Genomic DNA, 17,338 nt, shown 5'->3' with positions numbered 1-17,338 from the left:
TTCTTTACAGCCTTTAATTTTTGAATTCTTTTTTATTTTACCAGCTTTTCTTGTTCCGTTCGTTATTTTGAATCGCTTGTTACTGTGTTGCGTTTGTTTTTTTTGTTTTTGTATTTTAGCAGATTTACAACCATTACTGTGACCGGAATGCTTTCGTTTTTTTCTTTCACTTTAATTTTAACTCTTTTTTCGCGCTTTAGTGCCATATATGTAAATGAAATAGTTTTAGTGAATATTTACTAAGGAGCATATAGACATACAAACGCCATACCGCCTGTCACTTGCAGCGTGTACTAATTGAAAATCGGGGGATGGATGCGAAGAGTATAGTTTGAAAATATCAGTTTTTAAATTATTGAGGTCGGAGATTTAAGTTTTGTATTTATGTAGGAAAAGTTAAAAAAAAACTCAATAACCTTCTGCTACTTGACTTGAATAATGAAGTATACATATATAGATACCGTTAAATAATGCCTGACAATAGGAACCGCCCCAACAACGCTCTGCCTCGAAACGATCCACTGCGTGACCCGCGATGCGACGCATGCGCGACTGTAGAACAGACATCGGGAGCTAGCCCTTCGTTGTAGCGCGAATTAGAGTGGCGCTTAACAATCGGCATAGCGATGCAGTCAACTCGAGAAACCGAACTGACGAGAGATACCAGATGCCTCCTAGCAAAACTCCACTTTGAATGGTGCCATAGGCGCAACAGCCACATACATGGCTCTCTCGACAGACCTTAGTAGTGACAAACACAACACCTCTTCGTATGCACCTTCCACACGACGTCACCCACTAATCGGCCTCAGGCTTGCAGAGTCAAAGGATAAAGAAGGCGATACATGACCAACCAAAATAATGGGGGATTTTTTGTTCCTCTTTTCCTTTAATCCAAAGCGGGACATAGGGCATCTAATACGCCTGAATTCCTTCGGGGTTCTGCTTCTGGCAATAGCTTTAAGCTCCTTCCAGGCGGAGCTCCCATACAGAGGTATCGAGGGCACATTGGATTATTAGGTGATCAATGTCTTCGTCAATGCGGCTACCGGGATTAACTTCTCTCTGCCAAGGTATGTGAAGTTCCCCATAGCCACAAGAATTTGGCCAGAGACTAACACAACTTCGCTGGCATATTTAGAACTTTGGTCATACTAAAATTGATTCTCAGGTCTGCCGCCTTAGCTTATCTGTGTAGCGCGTTGCTCATTTTAATAAGACTCATTACAACATCCAACCCATCCCTAATAACCAATACATAGGAAGTGAAGAGGTGAGATTATGCAAACTTGTCGTATCCCGCTCTAAACTTCGAAGTTCTCAGACAGCTTTCCTTTGTGAAGTGCACGACACCTATCTTCCTGGTATGTGGATTAAATAACAGCGACAAGTTTTTCAGGCACTCCTCTAAGGCGCCGTGCTGCCCAAAGGCGCTATCTATCAAATGCAGTTCAGCTCTCAATTGGGCGCACTGCTCGACGATGATTCTTACTGCGTGTATTTGGTATGTATAGGAGAATCTCGCGAAGAAACTCGCCTGGGAGTTGTCTATAGTCGAATTTAGATGTTCTTTAGTTCAATAAATAAACAAATTTATATTTACCTTATATTTTATTAGCCGACTTCAGAAAAAGGAGGAGGTTATCAGTTCGTCGGAATATTTTTTTTTTTTATGTATGTTACCGCATAACTTTGGACCACGATTTCGACGATTTTTCTTTTTTCATCGGAAAGGTGTTACCTCCCACGTGGTCCCGTATTAATTTTGTTTAGATCCGATAACTGGATTGTAAAGAAATTAACGATAATCTTAAAATTTTATATGAGTATTGAATTCGTCGGCCGCTGTGGTGTAGTGGTAAGCAGTGCGCGCTTCCACTCCGCAGCACCTGGCTTCAAACCCTGGTCAAAGTAACATCGCAAAAAATATAGAAAAAAAGTTATTTCTTAACAGCGGTCGTCCCTCGGTAGGCAATGGCAAACCTCCGAGTGTATTTCTGCCATGAAAAATAGGTTCTCATAAAAATACAATCGCCGTTCGGAGTCGGCGTAAAACTATAGGTCCCTCCGCTTTGTGTGACAACATCAAGGCGCACGCCACAAATCGGAGGAGAAGCTCGGTCAAACACTAACATATGTGTAAGCGCCAATCTATTATTATTATTGTTATTATTGAATTCGGTTTGATTTTTTGCTTAAATACTACTTGTTTTTCAGGCCACTGTATACATTTCTATAGCGCTAACTACACAAATAATTTGTATGAATAACAAAAATGCATTTAAATGTCACCTTAAATTCCCGCTTTTCACGCTGCGAAAATCAAAAATGTATACAAATGCTAAAAAATGTTAACTCATTTCCATATTTCTAGGTAGGTATGTGTGTATCTATGTACGTACATGAATATGCTAAAAAGCCAAATAATACTTTAATACGAGTACATAAAATTCACACTTACTGCGAACTTTTTACATCCCTGTGGGAAAAATCTCTAGATCTGAACTGGTGCGCTTCCAATACTTTAAGCGATAAATATGTTTTGCATGCAAACAGCTGGCGAATTTAACATGGCGATGTCCTAAGAAGTGTCAATTGTCACCCGCTGCATCCCTTTTTCGATAGTTACGAACTAGTCCTAAATTCTATGGTTCCGAACCAGTTCTAAAATCGACAGACAAAAGAAAAAAGTATCGGTTCTTCCGTGTGTGCGATTTTAAATTATTTTCAAATAACTGCGTTTTCAATTTGAAATTAAATTTGTTTGCATGATTATAAGAAATGTACGTTAACATATAATTTTTCGAAAAAGCATCTGGGAAGTGCAGAATGGAAGCGTATTTGAACGAAAAAGCCACCAAACACATATGTATCTATGTTAAGTAAACAAGCCGGCATTCCTTCTTCGTTAGTTCCGAACTAGTTGTAAATGCGACAGATAAGATATAGATTCTAACGGAAAGAGTAAAATAAAATAAGTTATTAAAGGTACCACATTTCGCTGATTTTGAACTGGTGGGTATCTAGTTGCTATCGGAGTGGTTCTTTTTTGGCGATAAATATCTAGTACGGAACTAGAAATTTTATTCACTAGTTGGCGGTTTCCCTGCAGGGTTATTTCTAATTCAAATATAAACCCACTTCATCCCTTCTTTGCATGCAAAAGTTGCCGCAAATGTTTAAATGTTTAACATTTTGGCACCAATGACTTTTAAGTGGTGACATTATTGAATTCCAAGCTGTCAACCAACGAGGCGACGAGTGCCAACACGAGGAAGTGGCGCAGCAGAAATGCATACATATGTACGTAGGTAAGTACATTAGGGCGTCCCAGTATTTTTTTGCGAAATTCGATACGTATACCCTGTAAATTTTTTCTTGTGACCATTTTTATTTGGATGAATTTTGGTCACAACTTTTCTTTTGTCATATAAAGAAGTTCTGCCAAAGGCAAAAATTTCATTTTATCCTATGTTAGTCTGATTTTCAGAATTGCCGTTATTTTGCAAGTTTATTTTTTGAATGTATCGAAACTTATTATAGTTACAAAAATGCTTATGGGTTTTTCTACAGATGATATTTGTTATGAAGAAAATAAATAAAATAGAGAATTCGATAAATACAACAATTTACAGAATTTCGAAATTTAAAAAATCGTAAAAGCGAAAACTTATAAAAAATTTTGGCTAGATTTTTGTGTACAATATCTCCAACTAGTCTTAAAATATCCAGAAATTTTCAGAAAATAATTTTTAGAGGTATAAATTTTTTATCTTTGATTTTTTTTTTTTAATCTTTGTGTAAATTTATGTTAAACAATTTTCTTTTAATTTAAATTTATTTTATTTATTTAGGCAGCACTTGCGGAAAATACAATGAAAGTTTGTTCGCAACATACAGGGCAATTTGCGTCGGTTCTCAATTACACTGCGTCTTTTTGCTCGCGAGGGACTAGTAAGATGCAGTGTATGAAGCTGCAAACCTGCCAAAATACACCAGCATATCGCCTGAACAACAACTACATAGCTAGATCTTAATGCTAGCCGATAAGGAACATATGTACATATATATCTTTATTCTTGCTGGAAGCAGAGAAACCTTCTAGGCTCTCTATGAACTCTTGGAAACACTTGGATCCACCCTTGTAGTGGCCCGTCTTAAGCAACATTCACTGAGAGACAACCACCACTTTTACCAACATTCTCCCCGACATCGGAGTTTAACCACCTCCCATTGCATATGCAGAGATTCAGTTAGCTGTATCGCTAAAGCTGAGTAACTATGGCCCAATATAGGTTCAACTCCCACTTATTCAGACCTCTAAATACGCAATATACATACATACGCACGGCTTGTGAAGGCCCAGTCGTCACAGACGTTAGTAATGAAGAAGGCGGGATCCGCAGGCACCAATGGAAGTGAAAGAAGTCGCATTGGCAAAGTTACAATTAAAGTGAGATACGAGTAGTTTCCCTGCCAGGTAATTGATAGTGGAGCTGTACAAAGCTGGACTTAGCTCGTATTGAAGTTCTTTTTTCCTAAAACGAAAGCCTAACCATATTTCAGTAAGATGGGCCCAAAGGTCTACAAATGCAACACTAGTTAGTGGATATTGTCGAAAGATGAATGTTTTCTTATACTTATCAATAAAACTTTGTATGTATATGTATACGTAATTTAAGTCAAAAGAAAAAAATTTGAAGGGTATGGTATTTTTCGCAAAAAATGTTCTCATATTCTGGGACACCCTAATATAATATGTACATTAGAGTGGTTCAAAAAACACTCTTTTTGGAAATTCATAAACGCTACATCAAAATATTGTTATTGTGCTAAAAAAAAATACGCGTATTTTTTTTATTTTGAAAAAAAAATTTTTGCAGGTTGCTTTTTATATAAACGCTGATGTTTTTCATTTTTTTATTTTCGTGACATGTTAAAGTGCAGCTAAAAATGTTGTTTAACATGTAAAAACAAAATTGTTAGCTGCATTTTAGCATGCCATGAAAATAAAAAGATTAGAACATCAGCGTTTTAAGAATTTAATAAAAAAAAACTTTTTTTTTCAAAATAAAAAAATACGTGTCTCTTTTTTATCACAAATAACAATAATTTGACGTAGCGTTCACGAATTTCAAAAAACCAAAATTTTTTGAACCACTCTAATGTTCATACATACATATCTATATATTAAACACAATGGCTGCATTTCTTTATTCATTCATGAATGTTTGGAATAAACTATTTTGTTTATTTATTCTTTAGAACGTTCCTGATGATACTTATGTTGACGTATATTTCAAACGCATTCTGTTTATTCCGGCTGTGAAATGGGGTTATCCGGAATGTATAAAGAAACGCAGCCAATAAAACCAAAATAAACGTCGAATAACAGCTATGCGTATTATAAACACCCATAACTAATCACATACATACATATGTAACAGGAATAAGAGCTAAATATTCCGACAGTTTCTAAACACTTACCATAAAAAAATTTCAGAAAAAAGAATTGCTTTATATAATTCGCGCAAAACCAGCAAGCCCTCGTTTTCTCATAGTTCTTCTTTATAATTGCCTTCTGGTTCTGATGATACACACACAGATGGTATTATCCTTGAGGTGAGGCGATGAGGACTTTCTGATGACAAAATTAATAGGAAAGTATTCAATTTTTCCCAACAAAAATGAATACTTTGATTAGCACTTTTGTAATTAGTGATAATAATAATATGAGCACTCATATGATACTCAGCTGTCTTTGTAGGGTCGCTATCTAAGCGACCAGAACTCAAACATAACAAGCAGCGAAGTGGCGAATCAATGACGGCTTATACATACATATATGTATTCTTTGTTTATTTTTAAATGTACCTACATACATACGAAACAGTTTCAGTATTTGAGATCGTCTCAAACTTTTTTTGGAATTTCAAGTAGACCAACAATAAATACACAAAAAAAAGATTGCATCATTGGTGTCAAGTATCAAAATGATAACTGAAATGTTAGTATTTATATAGCTATTTAGAGTACCAAAAAGAGATTCAAGTAGATATGTATTTATTAGTCGAGCAAATATGTAACTGTTGGAGGCGAAAAATTGCGAGCTTAATATGGCCATAAAAAAAAATTTTACATGAGTATGCAAAAAGATTTGGAGGTTTTGCCAAATGGCTCTAGGTCTTTCATCCTGAGTTGGAATCCAACCGTCCCACAAACGATGTTGCTCTGTGCTATTTGAAATCAGATGGCATCTAAAAGTAGCGGAATTATATTAGCTTTTTATTACGTATTTTAGTTGTTTCAAAAATTATCTTCCTCTGAACCCTTCGTGAAGCTGCGGACTTGATACTTTTGTTTGTTCTGTGCGTTGTCAGAACGGTATACCACTAAGATCAAGGAAAATTGCCTAAAGGCTCGCTTACAGATGGTACGTGTATAGCCGTCTCCAATAAATAATTAAAGAGAAGTAGGTTAAAATTGAGGCAAGGCTGTCTCAACTGGCCGACGACGACCAGGTGATGACAGACACGGATGAGCACCTCCCTAGTTTCGATGTATTTGTGTAGTTCTTACTGTAATTATGCGTAGTTAGTGTAATTTTTGTCCGTGATCGAATGAAACTCGATTCGAATCGAATGAAACAAAAATAACAGCTGTTCTCTCCCAAATTCATTTTAAATTGAAAAAGCGAGCGTTCGAGATTTTCGATTCGAATTTGATTCCACCACGGATGCCGTGATTCGGGTCGTGTATTAATTTAAAAATATTTATTTAAACGGCTGATAGAGATGCAATTTCACTTTTAAATTGGTTATGGCCAGAGGTAACTTTTTGATTTTATTTCAGGTGTGTCCGTTGACAAAATATGCATACAGTGCATTTCTGCAAATCTCTTTTCTCTTTCCGAAAAATATCGGTAGATTTTTAGCCGTTGTTGGTAAAAATGATAGAAAATGAAATACAGCTAAAAAGTTGGTAGATCCGTGCACTACTGCTCAGGATAGTAATTCGAAAGCTTCTAGTTTTTATTTGAAAAGTTCATTTTACATATTTTCAATACAATTGCGCTATATAAAGTTCGAGTGTATTTACTTACATACATATGTATGTAGGTATGTGCATGTCCGTAATAAAACTTCTCTGTATCAGCATTTGAATTTTTTGTGTAAATTTTTTATTAGTGATAAAGTATTTGAATAGCAATTATGTAGTATATAAGTTGATAAAAATTTATTGTTGATAAAATCACATTAATATGCATATTTATATACAACTAAATTCGAACTTATGCAACAAAACCGTTTATTTTTAACTAAAATATATATGTATATGTATCTATATAATTATAAGAATGAAGTCTTATATAAGTAAATATTTTAAAAATTTATTTTGGAATCAGGTTTTTAAGGCTCTCTGTGCTTGGTATTGCATATCTTTACAAATTCTTAATAGTATATACAACACTTATGTATATTGTACATCGTACATGCTATGCTTATACAATAAATAAATACATACACACCTACATGTGTATTATAAAGTTGCTGCATGTACATATGTATGTGTATAATGCAAGTAAAAATATTATATAATACAATGTTATTAATTATTTAGATGTGAAATAAAACTATAACTTAGGAATTCCATTAAATGTTTATGTTGCCGATATTATTGATATCTGGCCCCCTTTACAACATAATTACTAGATATATATGTGGAAGAACGACCTATCTCGGCAGCTACTTAGTTCGAAAACGCCCTATCTGAGAAAACTTTTCAAGAGCGCCCATTTCAATGTATTTTCAGCTCAGATAGGGCTTTTTGAACCGAATTCTGAGATAGGCTGTTTTTCAACAAAACGCATTCTTGAAAAGTTTTCTGAGACAGTGAGTTTTCAAAACTGGCTGCCGAAATAGGTCGATCTTCCACTCAGGTGTCGATATGTATGTATGTATGTGCTGGTTAACTATACGAAGCAAAACAATTATGCCAAAATTATTGTGTTCCTCATAAAACAATAACATATACGATAATTCTGTGTACATACTTACTAAATAAATACATTCTTCACCAAGTACAAACTTATCTATTCGTTAGATAAAGGCAACTAGTCAAAGAACAAAAACTAAACCCTAATTTATGACATACATATGTATGAGTAAAGTACAGATTAATTACTCTCATGATTCTGGACAATACTTCATTTGTCATACATATTACTGATATGAAATCAAATTTCAAGCTAAACTGTTGTGCGTAAAAAATAGTTAATTTCGCAAAAATATTAACAATTCTTTTTTTTATCTACGTCGAATTTTTTTCGAAGCATCTAAGAAGACAAAAATTTATAACATTTAACTCTCAAAAACGCATGGATGTTTCATTGCCAGCGTTGTAACCAGTTTTACGAAATCAAATTAAGTAAGGCTTGCTTTTGAGAGGCATATGCGACGCAGTACATACATAACTAGGAAAAAAGGACACTTAGCCAGTCCAGCTTTACAATTATACATACATTTGTAAGGCGAGGCACTGCAGTAATCAGAAAACGACTTGGACAGACTTGGTCTTGGCTAGTTCTTATATACAAATAGTTAAGTAAAACTATTTTCTCGGCCCTTGCAAACATTTTTCCACTGTCAAACTTGAATACAACTTATGCTCAACTATTCAACAATTCAGAATAAATAAACAAAAGAAAAACTGCTTAGTTGAAAGAGAAATTAACCACAGCTTCTCTGGAAACAATGTTCATTTGCTTCCGTTGCAAAGTCATAAAATTATAACACCTTGATCCTAGACATTTAAGTGCACTATGGGACACACATGGATCAAGGATGGAGAACAAAATAGCAGCGGATGTTTAAGGAGGTGCTAACAATCTCGACACGTCCCATATGAAATCTTGAAAATAGTTTGACGCGTGCCTTTATGTTCATTCTTTTTTGGCATCCAAATGACCAACAGCCCCCTACTCAATAGGATGATCACCTTCAAGCATATCATGGAGTGCTTTGGTCATCTGAAACTGACTAACACTTCGAAATTCCCGCAATGGACTGGCTTATCGTCTGTGCTTGTGAGACCTTAACCACTTCTTTGGACTCAGTTAGTCTTCTGCAAGACATAGAGTTACAGAGTAGGTAAGTGCAGAACGCACTCAGTACTCGAAAGCGCTTAGAGGGTGTTAGATAGGTCAGACTCTTTGGTATACCTTTCGCTAGAGAAGACATACATATTTTGAATATCAGTGCCTAAGCGATCATAACCAACTGCGCCTTCACCCGCACCGTATTGACCTAACCACGAAGACGAAGAGACGTCGGAGCACATTCGGTGTGATTGTCCAGCGTTAGCAATAATAATAGATTGGCGCTTACTATTGTGTACTTAGTGTTTGGCCAAGCTTGATGTTGTCACACAAAGTGGAGGGACCTATAATTTTACGCCGACTCCGAACGGCAGAAATACACTCGGAGGTTTGCAATTCCCGGCCGAGGGGCGACCGCTATTAGGAAAAATAAATAAAAATGAAATAATTTTCTTTTATTTTTGATGTTAGTCGACAACTGGGCTAGCTTCCAGATCAATTAGCTCATAACTGCACGTGGGAGGGTTGCCACCTGTTTAAAAAATCGAATTCAATTTGCATTAGGCATTTGAAATATGTATGACGATTGGGTGCCAGAGAAATTAGGCTTAAGATTTTTGAAAATTTTAAAAGGAGGTGCCACCGGCTTTAACACTGGAATTGCTTCGCTCTTTTGACCCTATCTGCAGGCTTGACTAACACCAACTTTGAGTTTAAATACATTTTACGATATTTAGTTCTTTATACTTTTTAACACACATTAACAAAATATTAAATACACTATTTAAAGATGGTTAAATGAACAATTTAAAGATGGCTATCAATCAAAATGGGTTTGAAGAGGCCTTACTTCTGAATTATAATTACGAAGGTTGCCATCAGCTAATTGAAATATGTATCGCAATGTCAGACGAAAGAGATTTCAAAAGGTTTCAGTTTGAAATTACTTTTGAAGAAAGTTGCCTGCAGGTTAAAAAGTTTAATTAACTTATACAAAAGTTATATGAAACGTAAAAATATGAGTGAAAGAAGGTGAAATATGTAGCGATATATATGTGTACAGCAGAATGTGTGCTTAAGTAGGCGATTAAAATTTACCATTATTTTAAAGCCCTGCTCATGGTGCTTTTTATAAGTAAACAAATCAACTATCGTAATCTTATACATATGTATGTATAAGCGTACATACAATAATTAGTTTTAGTTTTTACAACTACAGTTGAATTATTGCACATTACTGAAAATAGAAATATTAAAAATGTGTTGCTGTAAGCTAACAAAACGTTTTCTATTCATTTTAAACTGTCTTACTTGAAACAATTTAAGAACTTACAAACAAACGAAAAATCTTTAAAGATTTAAAACTTACGCTGTAAATAGTATTCAATTTTAAAATATGTTAAAATATCTTCTAAATAACCACAAATATCCTAGATATTATATTGAAAACACTTAGTATTAACTAAAACTCATTCCCTCTAAAAAACCAATCAGAATGTTAAAGGCTATTTACATATACACAAACTTATGCACATGAAAATGCGTAAATAAACATAATGTGTACATATGTACATACATACATCTATACATTACAATTTTTTTCCTGACAGCATCTGTATGTAATTGCAATTGCAGCAGATATTTCTGGAAATTTCGCGTTGCTGCCCGAAAAACCACTCCGTACACTTATGTATATTTACATACATACATACATACACATATGTACATACTATGTATGTACGTAACTTTGCATACCAATATGTACACCTGTTTCAGCAATTACCAGCTTACATTTCATCATCCGCGTGGCAGCTTCTTTCGGTGCTGCCGCCAACTTTGCTATACTCAAGTTGCTCTCGCTTGCAAGTCTCACTTCAATTACAATTACAATGCTCCACTAAGCTAATATTATCCCTTAAAATCCTTTCTCCATGTCCACTTCGGTTGTCCCTCCCCCCCCCGCCCCCCCTCCGTCCGTCCCATGTAGCCAACGCGCCATCAGTCCGTCAAATTTCAACGCGCAATCGTTCAGTTGCGTCGATCACTGGCGCGCGTAATCGCATGTCGTGACTTCTCCTTCTCGCGCAGATCCTTGATCGCTCCCACTGTGCCGAACATCACTTTCGCCGTCAGCTGTGTGGTTTTGCCAGACATGGCCGATTTGCTGCCGCCACCAACACCGCCCCCTGAAAGGCTGCTATTCGTGTCGCGATCCAGGCTCGAGCTGCCATTGGCATAGGCGCTTGTGTACGAGACGTAATTGTTGTTGAGATCGCGACCACAACTGCATTGATGTGACATGGTGTTTTTTTCTTTGCTGTTGTTGTTGTGTATATAGCTTTGTTGTTGTAGTGACGTGTGCACTCCTAGACGTATACGCAACGGAATATTCGTGCACGAGCTAGCAAGTGGCAGAGTTTTCGACGTTTGGACTTTATGGATTTTTTCGCAGACACTATTTTGCTAATACCAGTCTACTTATTTTCTTCTTGTTTGCAACTTCCAGTCTATATGTCTTCTAGTCGCTTCACACCCAGTGCAATCACTGCTATTTAGTTTTTACACTTTTCACAAAGTTTCGCTAAAAAAATTCCAAAGTAAAGATTTACAAATTCTGAGCGCTGATTATAATTCACAGCAAACGCAGATGTTTCAAGAGCTATTTTTATATGCTCATAAATATAGTACGCGTACTTAAGATTTTATTGTAGTTTCAACAAGTTGTTTTCGTTTGAGATTATTCGTCATCCGTTGCCGTTGGCGGAGCAAACCGTTGCAGTGAAATTTTTACGCGTTACTGAACTGCACCAGCGTGTTGCGTTTATTTAGAGAAATTCTCCGATCGTTCGCAGTTACCGCGCTGTAAACGTCGACATCGACATCGACAACGGCGTCGGCGTCGGCGTCGTCTTCACTGCTGTACAATCCGTTGCGCTACGCCTGAAATCGCGATGCGCATAAGCGGGCGAAACACCAAAAAAGCACAAAAATTGAGGGAAAAAGACAAAAGTGGGTGTCCGTGGCTGTGCGCACAAAACGGCAAGCAATTACAAAACAACAACAACAACAACAAAACCAATAAAAACTACGAACTATATGAAACGAAAAGCGAAACGCCAAAACGACTACGCGCCGAGATAATACGTCAATTTGTTTGTCCGTAGACACCGAAAACAGCAAAGAAAATGAAAAACTTTCGTTTCTTAACGCGTCGATCACAGCGCGTTTAGTTTTGGCATACATGCACATACGTGTGTATGTATGAATGTGTGTGCACGTGTGTGTGGCTGCGCGCCCATACAGAGAGCGCCTATATTTACTACGTGCTTGTGCACCGTGGGTGGCGTGCGGCGTACGGCGTGCGGCAAACGATTGGTCGACCGGGTGCTTGCTTGTTTGGGCTGCAGATCGGTTAATCGAGGAACTGTCACAGACTTGCAGTCTAAATAATTTTTCGGCTAAATGTACGCCGTTCCGCTGACACTTTCACAGACTTACTAGAACTAATTTCATAAAAGATCTTTGTTTTCATTCAGTTACTCTATCACAAATGGTGAGCTATTGAGTGGCGCGATCGGCTTATAGGGGCAAGATAGAAGTATGTAGCTTTGCTCAGCAGAGAGCTTTGAGTGAGGGCTCATGGCTTTACAATTTTGAGCGAACAGTGTTTCAAAATAGTTTTCGTATGTGGCTTAGGGAAATCTGAATGTTGGTAAATTTCTGGTTGAATCATGTGTGAGCAGGTTCTAGTTGTGTCTGGATAGATTTGAAGTCCACAAAGTAAAAATAAATGGAAATAAGATATGATTGTATGCATCCTTAATTGAGAAGGTGCTTCTGAACGGCTGGTTGAAGTTCTATGGAAGACTAAAACAGACATCTCAGCCATCCCAGAAATGCGTGTTCTGTTCAACGTTGAGCTTTCCTTGTGTCGCTGGATGCACATTTTTTTCCTATGCGCCTTCTCCTAGAAATTTAACCACAAAGTGCGTGTTATGTAGCACACGTATTTATTAGGGCGTTACAGTGGAAGAGATAATGTTCGATGATCGAGGAGAGGGTAGTGTCTTTAGCATCGACAAAAATCGTTGGTTGCGTATCCACACCTCTTCCTAACCTTGCCCATGAGGCAGTGTCCGATGACTACCCCGGCTACTACTCTCAGAGAAGAGCGGATATAGCGAGTGAGAGCTAAGGAAAAATTTGCGTGGAGGTTTTTTTATATTAAATTTTTTAGTGCAAAGTGCAGAAAAAGTGTCAATTTTGAAGAAGATCAATTCTTCTGTTACAGTTCATAAAGGTTACATAATAAAAACTAGTTTAAAAAAACTTTAGGTTTCCCCCCAAAAAAAAAATCACTAAAATAAAAATAAAATTTTGAGTTTTGGAAAAATTTTGGATGTGCAGTTTTACAGATAATTAAATTTTATTATAACAAAGTGCAAGTTTCAAGTAGCTAAGAGTTCGCGTTGATTTTTAATAATTTTTTTTCGCTAACGTTTCAAGCACATCTGCATGTTAAAAATGTTCTTACCCAAAAAAAAAAAAATTATTAAAAATCAACGCGAACTCTTAGCTACTTGAAACTTGCACTTTATTATAGTAAAAATTAAGGGTCTATAATGTATAATGGTCAATGTAAAGTTAAAAATTTACTTTTTAGATATCAAAAGGTAATTGTTATTTTTATTTTTTGATTCATTTCCAAAATATTTTTTTGTAAAGCTATCCACCTGACCAGTAATTGATACCCAAACCTTTAAAACTTTAAAAATTATATGCATTTACATAGATGAAAAGAAATGGCTCCACCAAAACTTTTTCCGATTAAGCTTATATTTAGAACATATTTAACTTATATGAAAAGTAATGCCTCCGCAGAAAGCTTTGCCTATGGGTGGTGAGACGTTCAATATAATTTAACTTTTTGGTTCTTTTTTTTAAAACAAATTTTAAATTACTTAATATAAAAGAATGCTTGGTGCGATCTTTTCGCACATACTGTATTACGTTGCACACATACTACAGCATATTATGGTATTTAGTTAGCATCGAAAGCTTGTTTAGCAAAAGGCAATACGTTATGGCTGCATACAATCAGCATGCAGAACAGGCTGTCGATTGTGCTTTTTTGATGTACATACATACATACTCGCCAGTAGTTGTTTTTGCAGTGAGTGTTGGAAAAAAAGTTTTCACTGCATCTTCACATTTCTCGCTTAAGGCAGAAACATAAAATACTTTTGCTTTTATTCCTCATCAGCGAGCGAATATTGTAAACTCTCGCATGCAGCTTTTGCCACTCTTCTCAAATAATTTTATTGCAATTGCACTTCAGTGAGTGAGTGTGTATGCGTGAAAAATACTTTTATTACATGATTATATCAATTTATATTTGTATTTCTGCATAAGCATGTACAAGTCTACATACATATACATATTTCCATTATGGTGCATCACTCTCCATACAAAAAAAAAACGGTACGGTTTTTCCATCTTAATTATAAAATTGATTATATTTTAACACTTTCAGAAGAATATTAAAGTTTATGTACGTGAGTTGCACCCATTTAAAAATAGCTCATAAAATTTTCTTTTTTCTAATAAATTAAACTAATTTTTAAACAATGTTTCCTTAAAGTCAAATTTGTGAAAGTTGAAGCTTAAAAGCTCCGCATATAAATAATTACAAATTGCATGAATGGAATGAAGATAATGTGAGTTTTGGAGCTATATATATATTTTCAAATCGGTTTAGCTGACTTAAATCTTAATATTTTCCGAAATATTATATAAATAATAATAAATTTTATAACTCCGATAAAAAATGCGAAACTTTTTTTTGGTGATGCAGCTTAATAAGCATACCAACTTAAATACGTACATGTGTTAATTAAAGATTTCAACTTGTAAGTGCATATGTACATATGTATGTATGTAAATATACGGACCAATTTTACTTTGGTGACTTTGTCGCCGATCTATAGATTTTAATCCATTACGTGTACCTACGTCCAGCCATCTTCACAGCAAACAGGTTGCACAGCTAACAATACAATAAATACATGCATACATATGTATGAGAAAGACAAAAGCAAATAAACACTTGTTGAGTGTAGGGGGCTTAGTAATTATCTAAGTATTAAGCTTTTGCTTTTTTGTTTGCATCTTTCTAAAATCAATTGCTATACAAGAAATCAATTAAAGAGTACAGGAATTTGTCTCGAAGGCTGATATTAACTTGATTACACTTTGCGAAATTGGAAATATGTATGTATGTATGTATGTAAATAGTTGCGTTGTAAATTTGGGTTCGGCGAGAAAATATCAAAGATCAGGCGCATACTAACGTGTATGATGGTATATGTGTGTGTGTGTGTGTAAATCTCGTGTGCATATACCCAAAAAACATACATATGTACTAGGGTGATTGACTCAGTTTTTCCAAACCGGTTTCAACCATTTTTTTTAAATATTTTTAGGCGGTTTTTCGAGATTCTGATTTTCCGAATACCGGGTTTTTACCTAGTTCTTTTATTTGCCAGAATCTAAAAATTCGAAATACCTATTCATTTTATTAAAAATGCAAGCATTTATTAATTAAAGGAAAACCGAACGAAAACCTTTCACATTTTTTTGTTGTTGTAGCAGCTTACCAAACTCGGTCTTAATCAGTGCATTGACTACATTTTGTCTTCATTTGGGATGTTAGATTAGCTAATGTGAGTGGGCATGTGAAGAAATGACTGTGTGACTACACAGAATTCGATTGGGACAATTGCGCCAAACCGGTTTATCAGTATTTTTTCGTAATTTGAAAATGGGGAACCGATTTTTTTTTCAAATTGCCTTTTTCGAATAACTCGAAAACCAGTTTTCGGAAAAGGTTAATAATCGAATATTATAATATGTACTATGTACATTAGACTGTTTAAAAAAAAAAAAGTTTTCTGATCTCCGATAAGCCGTGAGATTTCGGATATATTTGGTACAATAGAAGGCGCCTGCTCTAAGATGGACTTGAAAAACTTAAATTTAGAGGTCGCTACAAGCGCACAGTGGTCGGAAAAGCTATGTATTACGCGAAGGGTTGTATTTTTGTTATGCTAAAACCGAATATGCCATAAAATTCATATGTCAAATCAACTGCCAATTTCTCTAAAAATAAGATAATCCTTTTGAAAATACACTGATTAGGTTGTTAGCGCGTCAGTCAAAAATTGTATATCAAATTTGGATTTTTGAAAGTATGTAGTTATAAATTATATGGTGCTAAATATATATTTAGTATGAACTGCTTTAATCCTTAATGCTTTCATACACTTTATGTTATTTGGAACAACTGCTAAAGTTGGCCTAGTGAAATAAAAATGGCCGCCACTCTGTTTGGCGCCAGTATGCGCGGCTTTTCTTTTAGTAGATCCTTAAAGGACCCTTTGCACTACTTTTTGGTAAAGAAATAAGAATCCTACTAAGCCCTACCCATTAGTTATACCTTTTCAAAAAAAAAAATTAAAATAAGCCGTCCTATTGATAATTTAGCAACAAATTTTTATTATGTAATATTTCATATTTAATCATAATTTTCATTGTTAAAGAAGTAACACCAAACCAGAAGTCATTGTTATAACTGCAAGTTTCCATAAAAAAATTGTTAATAAAGTTATCAATAAATAACTGTTAGAACGCGCCACATCGAAATCGTTGAGTTAAACGGACACGTCAACGGCTTGCTCAGCAGATATTAGTGAAACTACTTATCAGTTTTGAGCTCGTTAGACTCTTCTGAATAAGAGTAGATTTATTCCAGTTAATATAATGGTTTTAAAATATGCCTTTTTCGCGTAAAACATGGCCTCTCCGACCACTGTCACCAATTTCGACCTCTAAATTTAAGTTTTTCAAGCCCATCTTGGAAGGGGCGCCTTTTTTTGTATCAAACATATGAAATCTCACGGCTTATCGGAGATCCGAAAACTCTATTTTTCTTTTTTATCCGTCTAATGTACATACATACTTACATATATTTGTACACGTTGATATAAGCGCCGCTTCACGCCGACGTAAATTACCGCACCAACACCTCAAACAGGTGTAGCTGGCTAAGTCGTTGGCATTCACCAAGTTTCATTCACCTTTTGCTAATCAATATAAGTCGTCATATGAAATTCAAATACAAATATGCAAAATTGAGAAAATAAAAATAAAGACAAAAAAAAATTAACAGACAAAAATGCGCTG

General features: G+C 35.4%; 1 protein-coding gene across 1 annotated transcript; it reads right to left on the bottom strand.

Moving 5' to 3' along the window:
* Nucleotides 1-7,153: 7,153 nt before the first annotated feature.
* Nucleotides 7,154-12,638, bottom strand: LOC118737157. Its single transcript, XM_036467486.1, has 2 exons — nt 12,191-12,638; nt 7,154-11,678 (listed from the first exon to the last, which is right to left on the bottom strand). Exon 2 carries the CDS (start codon nt 11,396-11,398, stop codon nt 11,126-11,128), a length of 273 nt encoding a protein of 90 aa, XP_036323379.1. The 5' UTR covers nt 11,399-11,678; nt 12,191-12,638; the 3' UTR covers nt 7,154-11,125.
* Nucleotides 12,639-17,338: the final 4,700 nt, after the last annotated feature.

The sequence above is a fragment of the Rhagoletis pomonella genome, unplaced genomic scaffold (genome assembly GCF_013731165.1).
Source record: "Rhagoletis pomonella isolate Grant_MI unplaced genomic scaffold, Rhpom_1.0 Rhpom_scaffold_00004, whole genome shotgun sequence".
Classification (NCBI taxonomy): domain Eukaryota; kingdom Metazoa; phylum Arthropoda; class Insecta; order Diptera; family Tephritidae; genus Rhagoletis; species Rhagoletis pomonella.
This window is presented reverse-complemented; position numbering and strand designations above follow the sequence as displayed.

Excerpts from the sequence above, each read along its gene's own strand:
- LOC118737157 (XM_036467486.1), bottom strand. The coding sequence starts at position 11,398 with ATGTCACATCAATGCAGTTGTGGTCGCGATCTCAACAACAATTACGTC.